Below are 27969 nucleotides of genomic sequence, written 5' to 3'. Positions count from 1 at the left end.
CTTCTCTCCTCTTCCACTTCTCTCTCTTTTTTCAATTTCTTCCTTTAGTTGGAACCAAACAAACCACAAACGTCAATCTAGACCCCGGCTTGTGCCCAGCGTGAGCCGGAGATAGGCACCGGCAGACCCCTGCGACCCTGAAATGGGACAAAGCGGGTCTGAAGATGGATGGATACAGGGCCGGCCTTCCCGACAGGCAACACAGGCAAAATCCACCTTTGCCTAGGGCACCGAATGACCTAAAGCAGGCCCTGGATGGATGGATGATACATCTAACACTACTGGTAAAAGGATGAATAATCAAAAAATATTTTTAAAACCATAATATTAAATTATGTTGAATGTAGAAAAAATTGCATGTAATCACTGTAATGTATCAATTAAAATAAATGTATTATTAAATTAATCCTAATTTAAATGAAAATGTAAATTTTGGCATAAGTGATAAAGTAATAATAAAAAAATTTAAAGCATTCTTGGTACAATCTAGGATTGTTTATTTACTTATGTGTTATTTTCCATCTTTAGTAGAAGTGGTGACGTAGGGATATACTTAACTTCATTGAATATTGTCTGTAACTATTTTATGTATAAGACCCAGGAAGGACAGCTACGGACATGTGATAATGCTATTGGGAGCCAGAGTACTTGGAACAATAAACAATGTAATGTAGTTCAAAGTAGTACTAGTGTTATACTAAAGGCACATCAGTGATTAATGTTGATGCTGCTACTCTCAGAGGTCCCAGGTTTAGATTTGATCCTTTCACAGAGACATTCTGACTCATGAGGGGAGTGAGTGCTCGAATAAAAACACTTTGACAAAGGGCACATTGGGCATCAAGGGGCAAAGGGGCGGGTGCTCCAACCCCCTACCGTCGCCCCCTCACCCCCACCCCTCACAAATACCTGTTCTGATGTACAGACACCGTAACCTTTACAGTGATGCTCTAAATGCTTCAACATTGAAATGGGTTGAGTCTGAATAATCAGTGTCTCGCTTTCCTCCCACTGCAAAACAACAGATTATTGACAAACTGTGCTGTTGCTTTTCTAACTCACAACCCCAAAAGCAGTGACACCATTCAGGTCAATGAAGAATGAGGCCGATGGCTAATTCTGTGAAAGCTCTCATAACACCATAGTTCAAAATTACTTCAGTTTTTCTGAGCTGAACATTAACTGTCTGTTTGTCTGGGGTTTAGGGGTATTAAAACGTGTGCAAACGTCACGCCATGCGCTAATAAGGCGTACCAACTCCAGGGAATCAGGACTGCACGTCTTCTGCACATCACAATGCACCCTCAATCCATTTAGTGCATTTCGATGCTATGATGATATGTAAAGTAGGCGGATGTCATAAGGAGCGCAAAAAAACGGGAATGCAAATAAATTAATGCAGCATGCACAATGCAATTCATCAAATCTAGAACGGTTTGCAGTGATTGTTTTAGCACGGGAAAATAGTATGACTGACAAGCAGATGCAAACACACACGCAGAGATCCACTGCAGTAAATGTTGACACAAAACTCAGCTGAGATGGAAAAAAAAAAACCTTTCTAGTCTAAGAAAATAATTTAAATAAAATAATTGTCAATATTAACAGCCATTGAATAAGAAAATGCAGAGTAAAGTGTGTGTGAGGGAGAGCCAAATAGCTTCTGAATGAAAAAGCATTATTTATTTTATATTGCTAACTTGTAGTGCCATACCTGCTATATTGTGTTGAGGTGTGGGGGAACACCTACAAAACCACCCTACAAATATTATGTATATTGCAATAAGGATTGTGCATAAAGTGGGTTACAGAGACCACACCAATCAACTGTTTTTAAAGTCAAGAGCATTAAAATGTGTGGATCTGGTCAAATTTAAAACAGTGAAAATTGTTTATGGTCAGAGGGGGAGGGTATAAACTGAGGGGAGAACAAAATTTAAAACAACCCAGTGTAAGAACAACTCTCAAAAGTAACTGCATTACTGTCTGTGGGGTGACTTTGTGGAACGATTTACAAGAAAACATCAAAATGAGTCATAATGTCATAAAACTGAAGATGTGTTATTAAAAAAAAGCCAGTATTGAGGTATAGAGTACACAGAAGGAATGAAAATGTTGAGGATGAATGAGTGAATGAATTAAGAATCAGTACTAGGAGTAAGACATGAAAAGCCTTTGTTTCTTCCTACACCTTTTGGGACAAAACATATTGTATGGGGTGTATGAGAGTTTAGGAATTATTTTTGCATTATTTTATATTGTAGTTATTATGGTATTAAATTGTTGTTTGTCCAAAATAAATAGATAAAAAATAATAATTTTAAAAAAAATCTGCACAACGGCGGAGGTGCGTGCCTGGTGTGTCTGCGGTGGGGAGAGGATGCTGTGCGTGCTATGGACGCAACGCTCCAGTGATGTTTTGATGGAAGGAGCATCAGGCCAGAATCAGTTGATCAGATGCGTAATTTATGCAGTGATGACACAATGTTCACATATGAGAGTGTGATGACACAGTGCTACATAGGAGGTCAGACCTGCTGGATGATGATCAGAGGATCATCTTCAAATGGTGCTGTTCGACTAACTGACAGACTGTGTTGCTGCATTAACTCAGATCAATGGCGTCAACAGATCAGTTAGATGGTTTCTGTCCAAATCTGTCTAATTTTCATGGACTGATCAGAGCAAAGTTACAGAACCTTCTAGAGCAGCCACATTAAATTTATTATTATGAAAAAATAATATTTAAAAAAAACATTTTTATTTGTTTATTTTGTTTTCTACATTATTAAATATTTGTGCAGCAGACAGAGAAATCCGTCTGTCTCCAATTTAACTTCTGTGCACTCACCTCTCCACATTGAACAAGCAAAACGCTCATTTAAATAGGACGGTCTGCACCACTTCTGCATGTGCACTAATCATTGCTGCAATCTTAGTGAATTCCTCGCAGCAGATGAGGAAACTGTCACCAAAGGATTTAGGGACATAACTGGTTTACCACCCTTTATTTCAGATCTTTGTGAATCAGCCCCTTTGTGTTTTACGTTCAGAGTGCAGAAGTAGAGGCATTTGACTTATTACAAGACACAAGAATGAGTGAAAGGGAAACTGTGATCTGCCTGAGGATATCTGCAGATAAATGTAAGATTTCCTATTCATACTTTGAATTTAAATCACATTAAATTGTTTTTGTTTAAATTTAGATTCTATAACACACAGAGAAGGTCACAAATCAAGTTGTACAATATATTAAATATTGACCCTCTAATTATATTTTGTTATTGACTAGAATTGTGCAAACTAAATGCTCTTTGGTGGATGGTCTTTGGTTAAATTGAGGTACTTGAAATATCGCAATTACATTTGAGTCATTAAAGCAGAATTAATTTGTTGTTTTTACCCATCCCTAAGAATTAGTTCAGTAGCGCTGATGTTTTTCTACGTGTACTACACTTCACTCATTGAAGTCCAGTAAATCAAGCTTGTCCATAACCTACACTAACTATTTCTTTATTCTTCATTTACCAATTTTTATATTTTTATATATTTTAGTTTGAGTCTATTTTCACTCAACTACATTCAAAATTATTTTAAATGAATTTATCTGTGAATTGTTTCTCTGAAATTACTTAAATCTAATACTCAACTGTAATTAATATATTTTAAATGCTTGCACGGGGATTAGCCCATTGTCTTAGATTGGCTCATTTAATATCAGGTCTCAATATTCACAAAATTGACCTCAAAATTACCATTGGTTGCATGAAATCAGTTCAGAATTATTTAATTCTAAACATTTCTGTTTAGTTTCTTTTATTTTTCAGAAACATAAAATAAAAGCATGTAATTATTTGTAACTTGGTTACAAGAGGAATACAAATGAAATGTATACTCCTTTTACCTGATTTTTTAAGGTGCTACTCAGGAAATGTATAAAAGAAGATTTTGATTTAGTTCAATTTTAGGTAGGTATGGCTAATTACTATTAATAACTATTTTTGGTAACAGTAAGTTGGCTAAAACCACTCAGAACTATTGTAGATTCATTAGTTCCCAAAACATCAATGAAGTTATAAATAAATACATATTAAGTGTTTGGATCCCTTACCCTTTGCCTATATTCTGATCACCATTATACTTCCTTTCATTTCATTTCCTTTCCTTTCACATGTTTAAGTGGAAAAACAAAAGTGGTAAATTATAAAAATGGAGGACTTTGTGAACATGACCCCTAAAATTGTCCAAAGTCACCCCTGCAGAGAAAACGCCTTCCTTATAGATGTCAGTGTGATGCAAAACTGTGAATTTGATCCGGGAGCCCCAAAATGGAGTGATGAATAGTATGACTGAGGCTGATAATGACGATTTTGATGATGCGTTTGCAAGACGCGCGTGTCTCTCCCATATACCTTACTTGTGTGGGTGTTGCAAATAAATAAATAAAAAATACTCTAAAGGAGGCGGTGGGATTGTTTGCGCAGTAGAAATCCCTCCCATTGGCCCTCGAACACACGCTGCTCTGATGACACAAGCAACACTCCGCAGATAAAAAGAAAGTGGAGAAGACCCGCAGGAGTGGCAAGAGTTGAAGGGTGGAGAGCAAACTGTTCAATGGTTGATGCACCTCTGCGAGTCTACAACACGATTGGAAGTATTAGTCCAATTCCTGAGGTAATAATCTCAACTGTGTGTTTGTGTTGCTGCTTGTTGTTCACCTGTTAGTTTTCTGGTTCGGTCATAAGGTGGGGAAGGAGCGCAGTTTGGCACAGGCGCACCATTACGCAGAGCGCACAGATCCACATGGATGAAACAAGGAGTTGGAGCTAATGCGCATCTTTCTTTCTTTCTTTCTTTCTTTCTTTGCCTCCTGTGTGTGTGTGTGTGTGTGTGTTCCAGGGTTCAGGGTAAGGATGGAGTGGCTTGTCCTGGTGCTGATGCTGAGCTTGACGCCCTTCATCCACACAGATTGTTCTTTGCGGTGTCAAAAATGCGCACAGAGAATCCTGAGTTCAGGATCAGAGGAAGGCTTCAGCATGGTGAGACACACCTCACACACATCGTTCAGATGGAGAGCTGTTGTCCGGATTGTTTGGTTAACTTCTGCGTCTCTTGTATTTCTAGCAAAAAAAAAAAAAAAAAAAAAAAGTAAAAGTTCACACTGCACGATCGTCTTTACTTTAAACAGCAGTGGTTTGTCTTTTGGACCCAGCAAGACAAGCCCCGATCCAAGGAATAATTCAGCATTTCAACAAGTACTCAAACAAATACAGTGTAGATTTTGTGTATATCACAATGTTTCTCTTCATCATAAATATATCGAAGACGATTTGTATGTTTTGCTATAGGAAAACGATTTGTTAAAAACGATTGACAACCTCGATCTGTCATTCAGAACCTCAAAACAAGTTCACCAGAAACTTCTCATAAAAGAGAAAAGATGAATCTTATCGTATCTTTTATTAGACACACACACATTTGTTCTACTAAATGACACTCGCCAATAGAAATACATCTCTTTATAAATTAAAAATTATTTAAAAAAAAAAAAAAAAAAAAAAAAAAAAGAATTAAATTATTATTATTATTATTATTTTTAAATAAAAGCTTTTTATTTCTTTATTTTCTCCTCGAGAGCTTTGTGACTTCAGGCAAAGCAGGTTTTAAGTAAAGTGAGATTTGATCATGATTTTATAGTGTGTGTGTGTGTGTGTGTGTGTGTGTGTGTGTGTGTGTGTGTGTGTGTGTGTGTGTGTGTGTGTGTGTGTGTGTGTGTGTCAGTCGTGCAGTGCGGAGTGTGAGGACCTGCTGGAGAGCTGCGCTCCGGATGTTCGGCTGGCGGACTTCAGTGAGGACGAGGGCGCAGAGGAGGAGGAGAACCAGCAGCTGGACCTGGTCAAGCGTTACGGTGGCTTCCTGAGGAGGATTGACAAGAACAAGAAATCAACTTCTCCGTGGCGTGACAACAACGTGCTGAAGTCTGACCTGTTGTATAAGGACTTACTGAGCGGGTTGAAGCAGCGGGACGTGGCCAAACGATACGGCGGCTTTTTACGCAAATTCGGTTCCAAAACAAAGAGAAGTAGTTCTAGTGAAGAGGGTGAGGAGCAGGCGGCCCAGGAGCTCCACAAACGTTATGGCGGCTTCATGAGGAGGGTCCGACCGAAGCTGAACAACCTGAAGTGGGACAAGCGCTACGGAGGCTTCCTGCGCCGACACTTCCAGATCTCCGTGCGCTCTGCGGAGGAGCCCTATGGTTATTCCTTATAGGAGCCTCTGCTGACAGACTGCTGGCTTTACCGCTAACTGTTGACTCCACTGCCCCCTGTGTAACAGCTCATCTATCCCATCACTGTCAGACGTTCAATAAATAATGTGTGTTGACTAAAGTCAACAATCCACCTGCACTTTTCTTCTGCACATTCAAACAGGAGCGGCTTGCACCGTGCGTCCATGCAGTGCGTAAAGACACTCCATTACAGGGCTATTGGAGATTAGACATTACATTAAAAAGGGAAAAAAAATAACTAATGGACAATTACGTTTTACGCAATATTCTAAAAATCCTCAAAATCTTCCAAAACGTGTTTTCTTTTCTTTGATTTACATTTTTTTTTTTTTTAAATTATTTTTCCATTAACAAGAAACAATTATATATACATATCAATGAATGTATATGAAACTACAAAAACACAATCTCATACCCACCACCCAACAGAACAGAGGGAGACATTGACTCACTTCGTGTGGCTTTGCTACTTAAAAAAAAAGAGAGGTTTTGTTTAACATAGTTATGGATTCACCTTCATCCCCTCCTCATGCAATCATCATCTGACCAATTTCTGTTTCTATTTGTGATCCATGTAAAATGTGTTTTCTTACAGAAATCGTTGGCCCGTAATGTCAAACCATTATGTCAAACAGTAAAAGGTAAAGACACCAGAATCAAAGTCAGCCATGAAATGAGTGGAAAACTGCAAATCACCTGCTGCACGCTATAAATGTGAACTTATGACTAAATGCTGCTGTCTGTGTGCTATACACTAAGAGTGGGTTATGATTAAAAAAAAAGAAGAAAAAAACAAACCTTTTCATACTGATGAATACCAATCAGACGTGTTGTATATCATGTAAGTGTATAATAATAAAAGTGTAATATAAAATTAAAGATCATAATAAAAAAAAATATGGAAATTGTTCATAGGTTGAATAACAATCATCAAAAGTTACAATTTTTCCAAAGTACAAACGTGTCTAACATGAGTGGATTGTTTGAAAACTCTCGTTAGTCCAAAAGGATTTAAAACGGCATTCTGTCGCCATCGTGTGGACAAAATCAGACACGACGTCTGAAACACCCGCAGATAGAACACAGCTGAAATGATAGACTTATGATTGTAGTTCAATATCAACCAATACTTTATGAAATGTTTGATCCGCATTCTCAGCACAAATAAGCCCAGTATTTTCATTTCAATGAAAATCAACAATCACTGACACAATGATTTGTATCTTAATGGATAACAATATACATTTGAATTTCAAGTCATTTTAAAGCCATTAAGAAAAGAGTTTAAAACTGAAAAAATATTGTTTATGTTTTATTGAAATATTAGCAGATATCTGCTGCACACATGCCAAAAAAAAACCTTTCCTCACCCTATTGTCTAGCTAGGGAGTTTGTTATACACACTGTTTGTATACACACTGTGTAAGAACTAGCTATAACTATTAAACTATACAACAACATGGAAAACTTGCTTTGATTAATTATCAATTCAGTTACAAATGTGTGTGTGTGTGCACATGTGCGCGAGTGTGTGATGAATAAATAAATCTGGGCAGTTCGATGATGATGGCAGCTGTTTTCACTCTCCCTGCTGTGCCTCGTCTTCCTCTCTGACCTCTGCTGGCTGACCTTCATCATTTCCATCAGTTTGTTCTCCGTCTTGAGAATCGTCAGTAGCGGTTCCTGTGGCCTCCACCACGCTGATGGTGCTGACCTGCTGCTGGACCGTAGCACCCGGAGTGGTGGAGAGGCTCTGCAGCGAGGCTGGAAGTGTCACCAGCTGGAACTGAGGGCCCACCATTTTTAGGAAGGCAGTGGAGGCCCCTGCTGCCCCCTCCTGACCCACTGCTGTGGACAGCACGGTCAGGCTGGAGCCATCGGCGGTCAGCTCGGGCACAGAAAGCGGCGAGGTCAGCAGGGTGTAGCCACCCAGGTTGGTGCCAGTCTGGGCTCCTGCCACCGTGAGCACTTTGCCCACTGGCAGCCCCGTCAGCTGGTTGAGAGGCAGCGTTATCTGGGTGGGCGCGGCGTTGATGGTGGCTGGGCCGGAGACGGCTCGGGTCAGACGTGGGCGTTTGGGCGGAGGGGCCACAGGGAGCGGAGTGAGGTTCATCAGGACGTTGTTGAGATGCTGGGACTTGCTCTTTAGCTCTTTGGCCCTCTTCCTGTGCTCGTCACACTGCTGCTCCAGAGCTGAAGGGAACAACACCTCATTAGCACTCAGCTAAACATTCACACAGCCGTCACGCAATAAAAATTAAAAGGCCCTCATACCCACAGCCATCCAACCAATGAGAAGCCTTTGTTTTAATTGGTTTCACAAAAATACACATACAAATCAAAATTTCAAAGTCATTTTAAAGCTACTGAGTTTGAAACTGAAAAAAAGATGGTTGAGGACTAATAGAGCCCACTCACTTACAAGTACCATGATGAAGCAATTCTCCCTGTTATTTACTTCATCTGTCCCTGTTCAGAATGTTGTGGCTGATCACCATTTGATCCATTAAAACAGTGTTTCTCAAACGAGGGGAAGTGTACCCCTTGGGGTACGGGATAGTGCTACAGGGGGTACGTGAGAAAGATAGAGAGAGGAAAATTTACAAATAAAGTGTCAGTCTTGGTCCCACCCTAGGCGTGAGATGACTGGAAATGATAAAAAAAAAATATCTAGAAATACATCTAGGAGCCACTAGATCAGTCTTTTTCAACCTTGGGGTCGGGACACCATGTGGGGTCGCCTAAAATATCTGAAAAATTAAAATAGCATTATTATTCTTTTTTTTTTTTTTTTAATCAAAACAACACACAATCCTAAACAACTGTATTTCTACACTTTCACTTTGTGAAATACTAAGTAGTTCAGGGATCTGCGACCTTTACTCTCAAAGGAGCCATTTTGCCGCGTCTCACCTGGATTAAAGTCTGATTAGAGCCGGAAAAAAAAACCTTCTCAATGAAGACAATACAATGAATGAAATTCTATACAGTTAAAATGACATAGAATAATGTTTGATTTCATGATTTGATTTATATTATACATGATCAATATTCATGTAAATGGCAACTTAAAAACAGATAAAATAAAATGAAATAAATTAACATCAAGAAATAACAACTAAACAGTATCTTGCATCTTCAAATTCTTACACATCTCAGTTTACATGAACACAATGTTATATTAAGATTATTTTTAGTTAATGTATTTAAAGGGCCTCAAAAAGTAACTCGAAGTTTGATAACACATGATCATGTGATCAACACATGCTAATTTCTCATTTCTTGTTACACATAAAACGTGCATATTTAACCAGCACATTGGTGGTTAAATGAATCTGTTCCCACACAATTAAAATCTCTATTTTCTTCCAGAATAGTGTTTTTGTTGGTTTAGTTTCTTACCAGGGATTTAAAACTGAAGGTTAGCCACAGGTGCAGGAAAGTTGATGGTCTGTAGATGTTGCAGGAAGTGAAGTAGGAAGGTGCTGAGTCACTGCACAATGTGATTTATTTTTAGGTTAACAAATTGTTATAACTTGATTTTATTTGTCATTAATCAATAATAGCCTCTGTAGGAAAATAACAACTCTTTATTTCAATAGGTTTTTTTTAAAGCTATAGGGAGCCATTGCAAAAGAGTCAAAGAGCCACATGAGGCTCCAGAGCCGCAGGTTGCAGACCCCTGAACTAGTTCAACTAAAATGCAGTAATAATAAAAAAACAAAAAAACAATTATTTACTCAAACATGATCAAAAAACTGTCTTTGAGGTCGCCAGAAATTCTTGATATCAAAATGGGGTCACAATCCAAAAAAAGGTTGGGAACTCCTGCACTAAATACTGTTTCTTTCCACTTATTTACAGGATCAGATTCTTTAAAAAAGTGTGTTATCACTCGTTCAGTCCATCATTATACTCATAGTTGTTTTTAAATAAGTTTTCTAAGCAAAATGTTGTAGCTGGACATAGGGGGTACTTGGATTCAGAAATAACAGAAAGTTTGAGAACCACTGCATTAAAAGATCACTAAAGTACAGTATGTGATTGAGGATTGATGTACTGACCGGCCAGGCTGCGAGTGTACTGTTCTCTGTAACGGTCCATCTGGCATTTATGACTGGCCAGTACCTTCTTCACCAGGTCCAGCATTCCAAAGTTCTGCACAATGTTGTTCAGCAAAACGGCATCTGAGAGCAAAACCAATGCAGCTGAGAAGGTGAAACACTCAGGGAAACATATCAATGTTACATATTTGTTAGAAAGCGCTAACAGTTACATCAGTGGTCCCAGGGATTCCACTTATTTCCCACTCGAACGCAAAATAACCTCGCTCAATGTTACGTGTGTGTTTCTTGCCTTTGATTTGCAGAGGTGGGTCACTCGCTCTTTCTAGGAGACCCTTCAGCACCTCCTGCAGCTCTATTTGAAAATCCTCCACCACCTCCTCCAACAGGCCCACCTCCATCACTGTGCGCCAGAACGCCACCGAGTCCTCTACACACAAACAAACATCACATCCTTCCGGTCAGATAGTGGATTCCTTTGATCGGGAATGTTACCGTGCATAATGTTAATCACCTCCAATGGCAGTCACCCACTCACAAGTCTCTTCTGTTCTCTCAGAGAAGGAAGACGCTGCTCCATTCACTGCAGCACAAACCACAACATGTGTCACCTTCCATCCATAACGACCCTCAGGATTTCATCAGGTGGTCAGTCACTGATCTGTCACTCGTAAAATGTTTTATCTATTTTCTTTACACTCAGGGTTGTTGGTTCCTATTCCAGCTCACACCAGGCACAAGGCAGGGCTCACCTCACATACATTCATATATAGACAAATATCCACACGCACACAGGCAGAATGGACACTAGTCAACATAATGTGCATGTTTTTGGAAAACTAAGTGCCAGAAGAAAATCCATGCAGTTTCAGTAAAAAAAAAAAAATCAGTTTTGCTATAAATTATACAAACAACTAAATAGTTCACAGGCCAATTATTAAATTCATTATTTATTATTCTTAGTAGAATGTGATCTGATATAGTTCTAGTAGCACATTTCATTACTTTAATTTTAAATCTATTACTTTAAAAAGTATGTAGTCCTATCAATAATTCCATCTTAACATTAAAAAAGATTGCTCTTTTTGATCTGGGATTTTTAAATCCCCCTAAAAATATATATATTATCTATTTATTCTCAACTTACTTATTCTTTCTTCAGCAATAAGGTAACTGTATATACTAAATGCTGTAATATCATATTTTACAGTTATTACTTTGTGACCTCTGCTGTGTTCCATACTACACTGTAGTGAACAAAATGTCTGCGCTGCAAACTAAAGTTTAAAATTAAAAAGTTAAAGTAAAAAAAATTTTGAGTGGTTGAAAGACTGTGACGGACTGGCGCCCCCCACCTAACGCCCAATGAGAGCTGGAGATAAGCACCAGCAGACCCCCGTGACCCTGGAAAAATAGAACAAGAGGGTAAGAAAATAGATGGATGGATGTATGGATGGATGGATGGATGGATGGATGGCTGAAAGAGACAACAACTATCTCGTGAGGTCAACGTTACACTGCAGAGATGTGTTTTTGTTTGCTCCTATCGTGCATGCGAGCAGAGCTGCTGCATTCCTGTCTGTAATAGTCTCTGAGGTCTCAAACACTTGTTTTCTTGCTTTTCTATTTCTGGTTTAACTATTTGCATAGCCCTAATCTCTGAAAAAGGTGAATTATAAAGTGTGGGTGTTACTGCACCAATACCAGCATTTAAACTGGACTCGTGTTGGTGCAGCTTTTCCTCTGATGCATGTGTGTAGATATGGTAACTATACGATCCACTGTCAGAGGCTTTACCACTCACGATCAGTGGAGGAGGGGGTGGCAGGAACAAGATCTTCAGACTGGTCACCACTAATGGACACTTTGTTTCCCACCAGGTCGATCTTTGTGCTGCGGCACGTGTTGGAGCACACCTTTGGGTGCTGGTAGAAGTCCAACTCGCCTGAGTCCATGATCTTCCTGTGACAAGAAGTCCAAGTTTTTAGAAAATCATGGCAGACTGTGGATGAACCATTGATCATATAGCACCACACTGAGGTCGATCTGGTAACTACCGCTAAACAAATACCCACATTATTAGACATACAGTATAGATCATCTGAAAAATTAACTACGGTACTGGTGTGATTAAGCTTTTTCCCCCAAAATTCCAGACTTCTTCCCACTCCCATCAAACCTGGTATGAGTAGAGCTTCAAAATGCAGAAAGGAGAAAAGGGAACCAAAGAAACAACAAATACAGCAGGTGGTATATTAAAAACTACAGTTAACCTCACTTTTCATATGATGGTCAAACTTTTAAAATTAAGAAGTAGAACAAAATCCTTGCACTTTTCATAATGGACTACTTCTTTTATCTTTTCAGTCAAAAGGTTTATCATAAAATAGTTTTCCCAAAGGTCTGGAATGGTCTGAACAGCTGAAGATAAACTGCTCCCTTGTTATGAAAAGAACCCGGATCATGATGGAGCCTCCACTGTGCCATGTAGAAAACCTCAGCGTGTTCTCCTTATCATGGCAGCAAATCTAAATGTACATACACACATATGAATCTCAAAAAGAACAATCATTTATTAAAAAAGGTGTAATGATTGGGGAGAAAACATGTCATTGTCAGGGTAAATATTCATTATTGTGCTGTACTACAATGCTGTTAACGTCTTCACAATGTAAATCACCATGGTAATGTCAGGGCAAAAATTGTTAGTTATGTTTATTAACATATTTACTCATAGACCTTATTCTTTTTAAGGCTTTAAGTTGAGACTTTTCATTTCTGCTGTCTCATGTTTTCTGCTCTCTTCTCGAGGTCAGCTTCCCAAAACACATCTTATCCCTCAGACACAGTGGCATCACACACTCACATGCCTACACACACTCACATAGTCACACATACACACCCATTCATACACACAAACACCATACACGCACATGACATCTGGCGATACGATTTGTATCCCGATACATAGGTCACAATACGATACGATACAATATATCTCGATATTAAAGTTTAAGGGGATTATTGCAATTTCTTGTACTTTCTTTTTAGATTTTATTGAAAAAAACACAAGCTGGTCAACATGCCCAGGTTTCAGAGCACTTCTTTGTGGAGTTACAATTTCTCCTGCAGTGGAAAACATTTTCCTGGATAAATAAAGGTTAAAAAAAAAAAAAAAAGTAAAGAAAATTAATTTTTAAAAATGAATGCATTTTGAATTGATTCCAGAATCACGTGACGTAATGTGGCGATACATCGCCGAATCAAATTTTTTCCAACACCCCTAATGGCAACCTATGCTGAACGGCTAACCTAGCCGGGACCAGATAAAGTACTAGAATAAAAGTAGCTACACGTTGCTGCGCCACAGCTGGAAGGGGACAGGAAAGAAAGAATATTAATGTATTGATCATTTACTCAATGACATTTGTGTGACAATTGTCAGCTGATGGAGCCTCATTCATTCATTCATATTATTACACTGTTACACTGAGCCTCAGTCCTGTAGGATAATACCAGCTATGTAAAATACAAATGTTGTCCTCCAAAATGAGGCAGATACACGAATAGAAACACGTCTGTGCTGTAATAAAGTGAAACTGACCAGACTGTCCATTTATTCTCTGATGAATATTGTATAATCTCCCAAATTTACGCATTAACAGTCATTTATCTGCCTGAATTCCCGCCTTCCTGCTTTTTCTGCAGCAAAAATGTTGTTTTTGGTCTGAATTATGGATTTCAATCCTTCATATTTTTTAAGAATTGTTCCTCATGGTGACATAAGTTACTCTGCGCGTGTCTTCATGTTTGTGATTGGTCAGACGCTGCAATCTCCACCCGTTTTATGTGAGCATGCACGCAGCCAGGTGAAGAAAAATACAGTTACAAAACACCTGGCTCAAGCAAATGTGTTGATAACCAGCTTCATAGTACAGCTGCTCTGGGATTGTGAACATTTTGTTAAGTGAAGCCCGCTAGAGGAGAGACATCCCAGATATGTTTATCCAGATTTGTAGCACAGGCCTTGAAGAACAACTGAAATTTAGCAATCAGACAATTTTCACACAACTATTACTGTGTGTGTCTGTTGAACCTTCAGGTCCATTATTGAATATAATCCATATGTTCTTAACAATTCTGATCAAAGCCCAGCCACTTTCTTGGGTTCAGGTTGGGGTTTCTACCTATTATGTTGTTACCCGCATTAGGGGTGTGAAAAATAAATACATTTCACGATATGTCGCGATTTTATGTTGGCAGAGTGTAATGCCTGCAACATTTATGTATGCATTTTATTTCCATATAATCTGTTCAGATGAGTGTTAAAACTGACAATAGGATAAATTATTTTTTCTTATTTTTGTGCATTGTCAGTAACTCAGGGTGGTTTATCCTTAATGTTCTCACTTACAGTTATTACAACGCCGTCATTATGTTGTCATGGTTACTTTGAGACTTCTACACAGTAGTTTCAGTGAAAAAAAGCTTGTTGCACTGTATTTTATGATGGAAGTGTGTAACACTGCGTTTTCTTTTTTTCAGTGAAATTGTGCAAAAACACTAATAATAAATAATAAATAGGATGTTTTGAAGCAAATAGTTTTGACTCAATTTGTCCTCTGAATGATCAATATCTTCTGATGAACATATACAGCAACTTGATTTTTCATCTCTACGTTTAATTTTGATATTAACTGGGTAGAATATCTCGATACGTATCGTATTGCAACATCCTTGCCAATACTCACCCCTAACACACATGGCACATTTTGCATGGCACCATTTTAGAGTTCATACATTTATCTATACTCAGAGTTTGAGAATTCATTTTATTTTGAATTGAATTCATTTGTGTTTTTTTTTTTATTTAAAAAAAGAATTGTACATTTTGACAAACCTTTTATTTTATACATATGCCTTTGTGGAAAATAAATGAAGTTCCAACTGTGCAAGATTTGGTCTCTTCCTTTTTAAGTTTATACATGAGATGTTTACTGTATGCAGAGATTAATTACCAAAAATAAATGTGGGGGTTGAAAGTGACTAGTTAGTTTTACTTTAGAGTATTATTTTATTGAGCTACTTTTGACTTGTTCTTGAGTATTTTATGCATGACTTACTTGTACTCAAGTAAAATTCAATCAAGTACTAGTACTTTTACTTGAGTAGGATATATCAGTACTCTTCACACCTTTGCATACACCTGCCCACTTTGGTTCTACTTTAACTGACTTGATTCATCAAAGATTCCCAAAGTTTAGAGACCTCTACTATAATGGGGAATTATTATCACTGGTAAATTAGCATCAATTGCAGTAATAAAAGCAGGTCCTAACCTGAGCATGGTGCCGTTGATCCGGATGGCTCTCTTCCAGTCTTTAAGAGTGGATTTGCCAGCGAAGCACACAAACTCTTTGGGGCTGATGAGCTGATCATTGAACTGATCAGGGAGAGAAACAAGGAGACAATCGGTTAATGAGCTGCTTCATCACACATGAATCTCACTTCTCATCGTGACTTTCAGTGTTTGCTGTACCTGAACACATTTTATGTTGATGCCAGGGCACACAAACTTCTTCCACACCAGATTAGCCTTAGCATCTCCACAGGTGATCGGGTACAAGAAATCAGCCTCCACGTCGACTTCCTCGCTTAGCTTGACTGCACACACACAAACACTCATGTTGGCCTCGTGCCGCAGTGGGTGTCAAAATGTGTTTGCGATGGAGGTGAAATTCACAACAGGTGGAGACTCTAGTCTAATGATGAGTCAGAACAGAGAAATTACGCTGATATAAACCTAAAGAAGAATTAAAAAAAAGTTGTCATAGTTCACTTAACCCCCAACAGTCACCAATGAGATGACGTTTTAAACACATCAGCATAAATACGAGGGGTGTGTATTGCCTGGCATCTGGCGATACGATTTGTAGCCTGATACGTAGGTCACGATACAATACGATATATTCCAATATTAAAGTGTAAGGCGATTATTGGGATTTTTATAATACATATATGACATTAAGAAACAACTAATCTGTAAATGTCTACACCTTCATGAGAACATTATGTATGAAATATATTTTATTGGCATATTTTACACTCAAAACATTGGCTTTAACATGCCATGTGCCAGCAACTTAAAATAAAAAACATACAATCTGCCTGTGGTTTTTAAACCAACTTTGACTTTAGTGCATCATGACTTTAGTGCAACATGACTTTAGTGCAACATGACTTTAGTGCATCATGACTTTAGTGCAACATGACTTTAGTGCAACTTAACTGAGGTATAAGCCTAGAACAACAAATAAATGCAGAAAGTACATGCCCAGGTTTCAGAGCACTTCTTTGTGCAGTTACAATGTCTCCTGTAGTGAAAAAAACTTTCCTGGTTAAATAAAGGTAAAAAATAAATAAAAACAAAAAAAAAAAAAAAAAATTGATATGGATGCATTTTGAACCCATCCAAGAATCGCAATATATCGCCGAATCAATTTTTTTCAACACCCCTAATAAATACTATTATTTTATGCATTTTAATATAAATATCTTAATAGGAACAATACATAAGACAGCTATACTGCGCCAGGAAGATGAGAAAAACCTCAACACACACTGCATTTGAATATCACATAAGCTAGGAATCTAGTTTCTTGTCAAGCAGTGCCATCCTTGGATTGGTGTACCTGGAATCCAGGTACACCAATCAAATGAATGAAGAACAGTTGCTTGAAGAGTTGCAAAAAAAAGCCAAATATTGGAAATGTTTGTACTATTGCTCTTGGAAACATTAAAACTGAAATGTTCACAATCCAAAATATTTAACAATTGAGCTGTGCAGAAAGCCTTTGGTTTGATGAAGGGTGAGATAAGACTGAGTAGGATATGGTGTAGGCATCAGAACGCCTGGGGGAGCTTCCATGGAATGTTTGGACTGCATTTCTAAAAAATGCACTTGTTGAGTGGTGAGATGCAACAAGCTTATACTTATTAACTTAACAGTCCCAAACATACAGCATATATGAGAACTATATTTAGTTTAAAGAAGAAGAACTCCTGACCAACATCCACACATGATCTGTGAACTAGTTTTATCTAACAGGATTAAACAAGTCGAGAAAAATAACAAAATAACTAACAAGTTCACGCTATGCAATTTGTTTATTCTGTAATTAGTTACCAGGTGAAATATACTGTATTACTAACACTTTGCTCATGTCCATACTATGATAGTTTGTTAGGTGTGTTACCAATGACAGCCTCTTCTTTTGACAGTAAGTCTGATCTGCTGACATCGTCCTCCACTTCTGCTGATGCAGCTGTGAGGACGTCCTCTCTAAAGAAAAACACACAGACTTATTAAGTCATCATCTTATTAATATCACCTTTTCCCCATTTGTTTGTGTATTCCCTTCTGTAAACCTGTGATCTGCATAAATACTATAAAACTAGTGTCTTCTTTTGAAGCCCCTTCATGTCCGTTTCTAAAGACTCTGCTACTCACTGGTGCTTTTAAATGACCTCGTTTTGTTAAATGTTTACTGTTGCTTTACATGTTGCTGATATTTGTATCTTGCTCACTCATCATTCAGCTAAAGAAAAGTATTTCTTTATATACAGTATATTAGAACTTGTGGGTCTTTCTGAAACCACTTTAAAAACCAACACAATCTCCTGAGAGGCTAGCTCCAAGCTGACAGTGTCATTGCTGCTGTTCACTAAGCATTAAAGAGGACATATTATGAAAAATCTACTTTTGCAGTTTTTTTGATCACATATGAGGTAACTTGAGTGTCCACCAGCACACATGTGAAATAAAACCACCCAGTTGTTTGTTTGTGGTCTGTGTAAGTCTTACAACACAGAGAAAATTGCTCCATTTCAAATGTTCTACATTTGTGACGTCACAAGTAGAATCAGGAATCTGTGTTACCAGATCAGATTGACAATTTACAGCCCAATCACATCTTAGCCCAAACACAAACCACAAATCTGGCAACACTGTGTTTGTGACCCAATGCGACGCATCGGTTTTGACAAAACAGCGGAATATCAGCTTGAAAGGACTATTCTTGTAATCTCTACATGTGATGATGGCAAGAAAGCAACGTAGCAGCTCCGGTAAGTGTTTGAAACAGCTGCTTTTGCTGTTGAAACAGCTGCTTTTGCTGTTGAAACAGCTGCTTTTGCTGTTAAAGCAGCTGTTGCTGCACGGCGCATACACATCATCAAACAGTGTTTTTCTGACTCACAATCACAATAATCGCTTAAATAGCCATGTGTTTTACTGTAATGTAACGTTGCTAGTGATCAACTGTCGTGTGGAGTCCGCGTCTATAGACACGCCCACTCAAACAGCCTGGTATTATAATTGGTCAGAAAGTGACTTTTCAGAGGGCTAAAACTCCAGAAAACAGGCGGGTTTGGGAAAATAAACCTCAAATACTATGTTGTTGGGGTTCTTAGAACAAATTGAGATGGGTGAAAAATAGCATATTATGTCCCCCTTTAAATAAACGTACATTGCAATTGATGAGAAGAAGGAGAAGTCTTACTCTGGCTGAGTGGCCAGTTCTGCAGACACTAACACAGCTTTATCCTCCTCAGACACTGAAGGCAGGTCCTCACCCACAGATTCTGGCATGGTGACGATCACAACCTCATCCATTCCCTGCATGCTGACCTCCGACAAAGCCATGGAGGACAGATGGAGCTTCACAACACACAGCAGATCAGAAATAGAAATGAGTTAGTTTTTATAACACAGTTTCCTTCAAAACGTCTAGTCACAAACTGCAAAGACCCGCACAGTACAACTTGGCCATGGCAAAACAAATTAATTTGAAAATGACATATGCCATGTCCATCGATGATGAATGAATTATTTCTAACTGCACACATACACACACACATATACAGTCGGTTTAAATCCTAAAACACAGGCTCATCTCAACACTAACCCTCCTCTGACTGCAGGTGCCCCTTGGCGACTTTTTCAAGTTTTATTTTATGAACTTGTCTCTTAATATCTGATGAATGTCTCTTATCAAATACTGTTTATTTTTTTAATAATATGTAATATGGAAGTGTGATATGTTATTATGTAGCTACATTTTTCACTGTATATTTTATTGTATATTTCCTTTAATTTGTATTCTTTTAGGGTGACATTTGAACATTCCATCCAGGGACTACTGATGAAAAATAGCCTTCTGGTTAAATCTGGTAAATATTCTATCTGGATATTAATGTACACTGTCCCTGTTAAATAATATATACTGTAAATAAATAAAAAATAAACTATGTTTATGTGTTTGTAGAAAATTGATTTGGGTGACAGCTTTATCAGTGGGGTGATGGATGATGGGGTGAAGAATCACTGCTCTATAGAGATTATTTTTCAATAATAGATTATTTAAGTGGTAACATACACAAAGTAGTATAGAATGAATATTTACAGATATTTTAAAAACACTATGGTTGAGTGAATTTATTCTATAATCATAGTCAATCAAATCATGATCAATTCCAACAATGTCTTTTCTTGTCTTAAAGCATCTGCAAATGTTGGTTTTGTGCCTTGTGTTGAAATTGACAAACTAACTCACTAACTTATGTGTTACACAATGAACATGAACTTCAAACATCTCTGAGGACACATTTTGCAGGGATGGCAACTCTACCATAGCGGGGCCAAAAAACTGTGATTGTATCTGACCCGAGGGCCACATCAACAACATTGTCAGCATTTACACGAGGGGGAAGGGTTTCATCTTTTTTTATCTTTGTCTATGGTTTTGATATTTTGTGTGTTTTTGTTATTCTTTGTGTTGTAATTGTGTGTATTTTTCTGTCATTTTATGTATACTGTTATTTGTGCATTTATGAGGTCACTTTCTGTATTTTTGCTTGTTTTCTGTATATTCCTGTCATTTTGTGTAATTTTGTTAATAGTTTGTGTGTCTTTGGAGCTGTTCTGCAACGTGTTGTTGTTTTGTGTGTTTTTGTATTCGTTTTCTTTAAGTGGTTGCTGTTATTTTTGGATTTTCTTTTTTGTGTGTACTTTAAGCATTTTGTTGCCAGTTTGTGTGTTTTGGGAATTATTTTCTGTATTATTGTGAGCTTTACAATTACTTCCGGCCTCATGAATTACAACTTTGTAAAAAATCTGCACATAGGAGAGAGGAGAACAGTTATGGGACGCAAGCTCAGGCTTTATCACCCTGTAGCTAGCCACCTTTGATGAGGATGTGTAGTGTTAAAAGGGCTGAAGCACCCCCTGATTCAAAGAAACACCACTGATGATGGGTCCCAAATTTACATCCTTCTCATATCTGAGACACAGCTTCCACGCCACTCTCAAATGGTAAACCTCATGTGATTACCATCTTTTGGCACAAATAAAATAAAAGGACATTAAACACATCCCGGGTTTAATGATTCTGATTCTTTTGTGGGATTGGATTTGGGGGCCGCAAAAAAGGCAGTGGCTATACGTAGCCGTATCAATATACCGGCATTCTATCCGTACGTAGCGCCCCTCATTGGCCATATTAGGTCACGTGAAAGGTCACGTGATTAAGACGCTACGTACTTGTACTTCAGTTTGCTATTAATACGTAAATTCCTAAAATGCGTTAAGGATATGCTACTTAGTTATGAATTGTTGTGATATTCATACGTAGCAACCCTCATTGACCAGTACTTCTGTTTGCTCTTAATACGTAGATTCCTAAACTACTTTATGGACTAACCAACCCTAACCCTAACTATGTTACGGACAAACTAACCCTAACCCTAACCCACGTTACAAACACGCTATGTATTTATGAATTGTTGTGATATTCATACATAGCACCCCTCATTGGCCAGTACTTCTGTTTACTCTGAATACGTAGATTCCTAAACTATGTTACGGACTAACCAAACCTAACCCTAACCCTAACCCTAAACTACATTACGGACTAACCAACCCTAACCGTAACCCTAAACTATGTTACGGACTAACCAACCCCAAACCTAACCCTAACCCTAAACTACATTACGGACTAACCAACCCTAACCGTAACCCTAAACTATGTTACGGACTAACCAACCCTAACTGTAACCCTAAACTATGTTACGGACTAACCAACCCTAACCGTAACCCTAAACTATGTTACGGACTAACAAACCGTAACCCTAACCCTGAACTACATTGCGGACTAACCAACCCTAATCGTAACCCTAAACTGTGTTACGGACAAACGAACCCTAAACCTAAACAACGTGAAGGACCAACTAACCCTAATCGTAACCCTAACCTTAAACTACAATACGGACTAACTAACCCTAATCGTAACCCTAACCTTAAACTGCATTACGGACTAACTAACCCTAACTCTAACCCTAAACTATGTTCAGAATTAACCCTAACGTAACCCTAACCTAAACTATGTTACAGACTAACTAATCCTAACCGTAACCCTAACCCTAAACTATGTTACAGACTAACTAATCCTAATCGTAACCCTAACCCTTAACTACGTTACGAACTAACTAACCCTAACCCTAAACAACGTCAAAGACTAACTAACCCTAACTCTAACCCTAAACAACGTGAAGGAATAGCTAACCTTAATCGTAACACTAACCCTAAACTATGTTAGAGACTAACTAACGCTAATCGTAACCCTAAATCTAAACTGCGTTATGGACTAACTAAACCTAATCCTAACTAAACCTAATCCCATCCTTTTTCTTCTGATTGAAATGTACGGAATGGCCACATGACTTCCGGTCAGGTCGTAGGCCAAGTACGAATAGAACCGAGGGTTGTCCGTACGGCTACCTACGGGTAACCACTTTAGACTGAGGGCCACATGTGGCCCCTGGACCACCAGTTGTCCACACCTCCAATAGACCAACCTAGGCTAGGTTTGCTGCTGACTTGACAGACATCCTGCAGTTTAGTGTATCGTTTATTCATGTGTAAGATGTTTTTTTTTTAGTTCATTTGTTGTATTTGTGATCCTGCATTGTAGCTTGTTGACAGTTTGGATGAATCAGAGCAATCATATTTAAACTTACCTAAACAACTTGTGGTAAATTCACAGAGAAGCACAAGATGAGCCAGCAGTCACTGGTGAAACCACTGGTTAGCTTCAGTCCGTCTGGTTACTCTCCCTCCGCTTTTGTTTGTGGAGATTCCAGCCTGAATATGACGCTATTCCGGTAAACTACAACAAAAATAAACTGCAGTCAATTTATCCGTATTTACTATGGACATTCCTGGTATTTACACCCTTTGTAAAATAAAATAAAAAAAACACACACACACTTTTTTTTTTAAACCCGGAAGTGATCATTATTTACAGGGGATTCTTCTTCACTGTGGATGTTTTCAGTGTATGTCGCCCTATGTCGCCTCCTAACGTAGAGGAAATGACAGCTTCCCGATTTCTTCCATAATATGGACATTTTTTTTCTAATTCAGTAATTTACTATAAAAGAAAGCTTATATTTTGGGTCTTGTTTTCTGATGGTTGATGATAATAAGGGGGTGAAGGGGTTGCATTAGGTTTTCTACTGGGAAAGAATTGATCTGACCAAGACTGAATCACTTTCATGGTGTCTAGGCCTACACTCTATTACTCAATGATGTTTCCAAAAAGATTATAAAATATATCAATCACATGAAATTGGAGGAGCAAAGCTCATTATATGAAAAACAGTTGGTGGCTTAATAGTTATAGAATTGTATTGTCTTACTAAACATTAAAACTAAACGGGATTAAAACTTGGTTCTGGCATGTCAACTCATTCTGGTACAGTATTCCTACTTATTTATGTTAAAAAATCTGAGGATTCTGACTCTTTCTTACCTCAGATTTTGAGATCAATAGACTGTTATGTTGGATTATGTTCTTCATTCTTAACTTTTCAACTCACAGTTTGACTCTATGGAACGCCAGATACATCTTACATTATAGCAAATCATTGTTAATCAGTCGACTTATTGGATTCTAAGGGCAACTTTTTAAGTTATGAAAAGCTCTGTATGAAGCATAGTTTTAAACCATCAAAATGAAACAAGATGTAAACAAATTGTATGAAGTAATCCCTGAGGAAACTGAACTCGTGATAAAAAAAAAAAAAATGTACGGAAAAATGTACCGATATTACAACCAACCTTTTTTCTAGAAGTTCTATTGAGTATCATGACATTAAAGGCCGTGGTTGTGTTTGTTATTGTAATTCTCAGAATAAAGTCTCAGAAGCATGAACTTTAATTTCTGGTTTCATTTGCTGCCATAAAAGACACAATTGCAAGAAGATGGAAACCATTATGATTATAAGAAACTGGAAATTCATTTATTTTTTTTTTTTTCCTCCTTGCTCTTAGAGGAGACTGATGCTTTTTCCTTTGCTCCTTCCTGTTTTCCTGCTCTTTGTCTTCATTTAATACGAGACTCTATCTGCATCCCGATCCTAAATCTAAATCATGGAATTGATCAGCTAGTTTTTCTACGCTATTGCTCAAATTTCTCAACAAGGAGGACGGTCAATAGGAGAGCCCGTATGTCCTGAGGACGTGGAAAACGTCCACTTGATTGGAATTATAACAACAGCTTTTTTGCTGTTTGGAACTGGCATTTTCCTGATTTATCGCAAAATTCGGATTACGTTGGCAGCAATATTAAAAGCCGGGAGTCATCAACTGAGGGGGCCGTACTCTCAGAACTCTCAGATGGATTCCACTGTGGTGAACTTTAAGGAGGAGTAGAGAGTTTGTCTCAAGAGAAATGGCCACATTATTGAATTATTGGATACAAATGACCAAGAACAATAGGGCTGGCAGTCAATGTTGTGACTAGCCCATCTGAAAACAGCCTCAGTAAACAGGCTTACGCTCACACAAACACTGTCACTCCCACACTCTGAAGGCCTTCAGAGATGGTGACACACAGGAGCTCAAGCGGATACAGAAGGAACTAAGAGTCCAGCTCAGAGAGGGGAATGAGCAATACAGAAGGAAAATAGAACAGAGGATGCAGAACAACAGCATGAGGGAGGTATGGGAGGGGATGAAGACCATCACTGGCTGCAGCTCAAAGAAAGGAGCCCCCATTGAGGCTGATGTGGGAAGGGCAAACCAGTTAAACCAGTTTTTTAATAGGTTTGATCTCCCTGCACCTACGAGCACAGCAACCCCCACCCACCTAACCCCACAAGCCATCTCCAGCACAGAAGAGGACACCTCCCCCCCCCCCGCTCACATCACCCACCATCACAGCAGCTCAGGTATGTGGAGAGCTGAGGAGGCTACGCCCTGGCAAAGCTACAGGTCCAGATGGAGTCTCCCCCAGACTACTGAAGACCTGTGCGCAGGAACTGGGACACCCCCTGCAGCGTATCTTCAACCTGAGCCTGGGACAGGGGAGGGTGCAACAGCTGTGGAAGACATCCTGCATCATTCCAGTCCCCAAGAAACCACATCCTGGGGAGCCGAACGACTTCAGGCCGGTCGCCCTGACGTCCCACGTGATGAAGACCATGGAACGGCTGCTGCTCCATCACCTGAGGCCACAGACCCACCACGCTCTCGACCCTCTGCAGTTTGCTTACAGGGAGAAGGTTGGAGTAGAGGATGCCATCATCTTCTTGCTTCACCGTTCTCTTTCTCACCTGGACAGAGGCAGTGGTGATGTGAGGATTACATTTTTGGACTTCTCCAGCGCCTTTAACACCATCCAGCCTCTGCTCCTCAGGCACAAACTGTCAGAGATGGGAGTAGGATCAGACCTGGTGGCATGGATTACAGACTATCTGACTGGCAGACCTCAGTACGTCCGACTGGGGGACTGCAGGTCCGACACTGTTACCAGCAACACTGGAGCACCGCAGGGAACTGTGCTCTCTCCGGTCCTGTTCACCCTGTACACGTCCGACTTCCAGTACAACTCGGAGCTCTGCCACGTGCAGAAGTTCGCGGACGACACAGCCATCGTTGGCTGTATCAAGAGTGGACAGGAGGAGGAATACAGGGAACTGATCCAGGATTTCGTCACGTGGTGCGACTCTAACCACCTGCTCCTCAACGCCACCAAGACCAAGGAGATGGTGGTGGACTTTAGGAGAACCAGGCCGCACCTTGAGCCTGTCAACATCAAAGGTGACTGTGTGGAGGTGGTTCACACTTACAAGTACCTGGGAGTGCAGCTGGATGACAAACTGGATTGGACTGCCAACACAGAGGCCCTGTGCAGGAAAGGACAGAGCCGTCTGTACTTCCTCAGAAGGCTGGCGTCCTTCAACATCTGCAAGAAGCTGCTACAGATCTTCTACCAGTCTGTAGTAGCGAGCGCCCTCATGTATGCAGTGGTGTGTTGGGGGGGCAGCCTCAAGAAGAAGGACGCTGGACGCCTGGACAAACTGGTGAGGAAGGCAAGTTCTGTTGTTGGCACAGAGCTGGACAGCCTTACATCTGTGGCAGAGAAACGGACTCTGAACAGGCTACTGTCCATCATAGACAATCCACACCATCCACTGCACAGCGCCATCTCCAGGCAGAGGAGCAGCTTCAGTGACAGACTGCTGTCATTGTCCTGCTCCACTGACAGACTGAGGAAATCGTTCCTCCCCCACGCCATGCGGCTCTTTAACAACTCTGGGGGGGGGCGATAAAATCAACCATAGAACACTGGACTTAATGCTAATCACACCATGCACACTCTGTCACACACGCACTTTATCACACACACACATCTACTGTATCTTGCACACTGTCATCTGCACAACTGCACTTCAACTGGACTGGCACACACTATACTGTATTTCGATATTATACCATTATATTTTACCTTAGTACTTTCTTTGCACTGTTTTAAATTTTTTTCTAAATTTTTTTCTTAATTTTTAAATTTTTAAATTTCTACATTGTACTTTCCCTGCATGCCCCTGTGTTCCCATACCTGTAAGCTGCTGGAACTGTGAATTTCTCTTGGAGATGAATAAAGTATCTATCTATCTATCTATCTATCTATTACACACACAACCCGTTTTTTTTTTCATCGTCTCCTCCAACCCCAACCCTTCCTCCTTCCCTGCAGATGGCAGCAGTGGGCGAGGCTGTAAGGGCAGCGCCACCATGTGGCTGACCTGCATACGACCCATCCTTAAGACCCTTCCCCTGTGCTAAGATGCTGTTGTATTGAATTGAATTTGATGTTTGTTGGTTTCTCCCACCCTGTTCCCCTATGTTATATGAGATTGTCTTTTCATGTTTCTTTGGTCGGACTGTAACTGAAACAACATTTCCCCTTGGGATTAATAAAGTATAATCATATCAAATCAAATCAAGTGCTGCATAGGGCAGGATTTGTGAAAAAAGATTGATTTTAAGTCTTTTAATGCTAATGCAGATGAAGAGTTGCCTTGAACAGGCTGTGTGATGCATTATGTACTGCAATTGGGGGTCTGAATTTCACACTCAGTCCTCTGAAAGTGACAGTTGCAGTAAACAGTCAAATGAACGGCAAGTAAATAAATAACAGCGTCACAACATCAGCTACACTGCAATGAAGCGTTCATGTGGCTTGGCTGATGGCTGCAGTTAGCCTAGCAGCCACTGTTACCATGGAGTCTCTTTTCTTGATCCTGCCCAATGCTCCTTGAAATCAGCGGGCGCGCACTGTAGCTGTTCCCACTCAACATTCTTGAAGCCAAAATACGGCGCTTATGGGCTTCCATCTAGCAAATTTGATGTCATTTGGAGCCAGAGTCTGCACAGTAGGGTCCGGCGGGTGGAGCCCTGGTGACACCCCGCGCCCAATAGCGTACTGCCCTGATGACTTACGCAGCCCAGCTACGCCAAGAACGTAAGTATCTTCCCGGCTGGAAATGCTACCAACGGCTTGTTCAGATCATAGAGGTTAGTACAAAACCACGGTATATTTCAACTCAAATATCAAGTTAAACGGCGTCTCAGCTATTCACAAAGAGAACTACGCAAGATCTGCGACTGTCAATCATTGTCATATATAACTCATTTAAAACCACCTTCACAAAAAATTAGCGCTTGAACACAATGTAGGGTGATAAAAAATAATGATCACAGCAGAGTTTAGGTTTGGAGAAAAATTAAGTGATGAGTATTTTAACTTTACAGTTTGACCCGCATCCCATCTGTTATCATTGAGGAGGCGAGGTTTATGACCTATACTGCAGCCAGTCAGCAGGAGGCGCTCTAAAAATAAAAGCGTCACTTCACCGGGCAGCTTTTTTTTACTGTCTACACTTGAAATACATAATTGTAGAAGTAACAACTATCCTGTTAGAACTTTTCCTGAAGTATTCCATTAAATTTTTGTGTAAGCCTATTCATTACTGGGCTATTTATTTTTTAAACTCATTAAACATTTTTCATCCAGAATTGACTCAATTAAGGATCAAATGTAAATATTTACAACAAGCAATTACTTGAGTAACCACCAGAGGATGCTGTAAATGATTACAAGCTGATCTGAAATTCCAGGACTTTATTATTTTTATTACATCGCTGCAGAGCAAACTGTTACTGGAAATGCTGTAAAGATGATGAACTTGGAATGTGCAGTTACATTAGGATGC

At 39.3% G+C, this 27969-nt stretch overlaps 2 protein-coding genes across 2 annotated transcripts; one reads left to right on the top strand and one right to left on the bottom strand.

Annotated features, from left to right (window-relative positions):
* Positions 1-4511: 4511 nt before the first annotated feature.
* Positions 4512-6558, top strand: pdyn (prodynorphin). Its single transcript, XM_028453455.1, has 3 exons — positions 4512-4674; positions 4900-5039; positions 5782-6558. Exons 2-3 carry the CDS (start codon positions 4914-4916, stop codon positions 6268-6270), a joined length of 615 nt encoding a protein of 204 aa, XP_028309256.1. The 5' UTR covers positions 4512-4674; positions 4900-4913; the 3' UTR covers positions 6271-6558.
* Positions 6559-7440: 882 nt separating this feature from the next.
* Positions 7441-22702, bottom strand: gmeb2 (glucocorticoid modulatory element binding protein 2). Its single transcript, XM_028454125.1, has 10 exons — positions 22429-22702; positions 18915-19072; positions 17610-17695; positions 15893-16017; positions 15693-15796; positions 12158-12315; positions 10868-10936; positions 10646-10783; positions 10354-10476; positions 7441-8482 (listed from the first exon to the last, which is right to left on the bottom strand). The coding sequence occupies exons 2-10, from the start codon at positions 19055-19057 to the stop codon at positions 7869-7871; spliced, it is 1560 nt and encodes a 519-aa protein (XP_028309926.1). The 5' UTR covers positions 19058-19072; positions 22429-22702; the 3' UTR covers positions 7441-7868.
* Between the last annotated feature and the right edge of the window lie 5267 nt (positions 22703-27969).

Source organism: Gouania willdenowi, chromosome 7 (assembly GCF_900634775.1).
Source record: "Gouania willdenowi chromosome 7, fGouWil2.1, whole genome shotgun sequence".
Classification (NCBI taxonomy): Eukaryota; Metazoa; Chordata; class Actinopteri; order Blenniiformes; family Gobiesocidae; genus Gouania; species Gouania willdenowi.
This window is presented reverse-complemented; position numbering and strand designations above follow the sequence as displayed.